This window comes from Cyphomyrmex costatus, unplaced genomic scaffold (genome assembly GCF_001594065.2).
Source record: "Cyphomyrmex costatus isolate MS0001 unplaced genomic scaffold, Ccosl1.0 scaffold3334, whole genome shotgun sequence".
In the NCBI taxonomy this organism is placed as follows: Eukaryota; Metazoa; Arthropoda; class Insecta; order Hymenoptera; family Formicidae; genus Cyphomyrmex; species Cyphomyrmex costatus.
Window position 1 is genome coordinate 26755 of NW_017277487.1, and position 626 is coordinate 27380.

The 626-nt window shown below is 32.1% G+C and overlaps 1 protein-coding gene across 1 annotated transcript in view; it reads right to left on the reverse strand.

Annotated features, from left to right (window-relative positions):
* Nucleotides 1–506, reverse strand: part of LOC108776052 (transcription factor Adf-1) — a 20790-nt gene extending 20284 nt beyond the window's left edge. Inside the window, exons 1-2 of the mRNA XM_018542559.1 lie at nt 441–506; nt 152–335 (exon numbers count right to left, since the gene is read on the reverse strand). Of these exons, the coding sequence (XP_018398061.1) occupies nt 152–335; nt 441–506 (250 nt within the window). The remainder of the gene's footprint in view (nt 1–151; nt 336–440) is intronic.
* Nucleotides 507–626: the final 120 nt, after the last annotated feature.

Sequence of the window (626 nt, forward strand, 5' to 3'; positions counted from 1 at the left end):
TATATAATTATATTCATGTAGGTTATAAGAATGTTGCCGTCAGCAGAACAGGTGTTTAAGGAAACTCCATGCAATTACTTAAAAACAGAAATAGATATTATGGACATTTATTTCAAATGCATGATATTGTAGAATATCATAAAATACATACCAATCAGTTCTTCCAAATTTGCTGGAATAGTGTCAACAGCATTTTTTGTTGTCAGTTGATTACAACTTTGCATTCTGAAGTTGCGGGCATCAGCTCGTGGAAAAATTGTAGGGATTGCATGTCCTTTTAGTTTTTTTTTCCCATCTTCACGCACCTTCTCCCACATTTCAGGAGCAAAATGTATCTGAAGTTAATAAAGACTCAATATATTAATTTAGATTTTATGCATTTTTATAATACTATTTATAATACTAATTTGATATGCAATAATAATATATATTCATCATACCTCACATAGAATGAAATGGAATTTTTCGTTGGTATCCAATCCTCCTTTGCAATATTCCGGACCCATATTTCTTTCCGGTTTGCATCTTTAGGGAAGTAGTAGACTTTTATTCCTTTTGATGTCTGCCTCGCATGCGATGCACCACCCCATAATTTGCTGAAACTTATGAAATACACATTATGTATT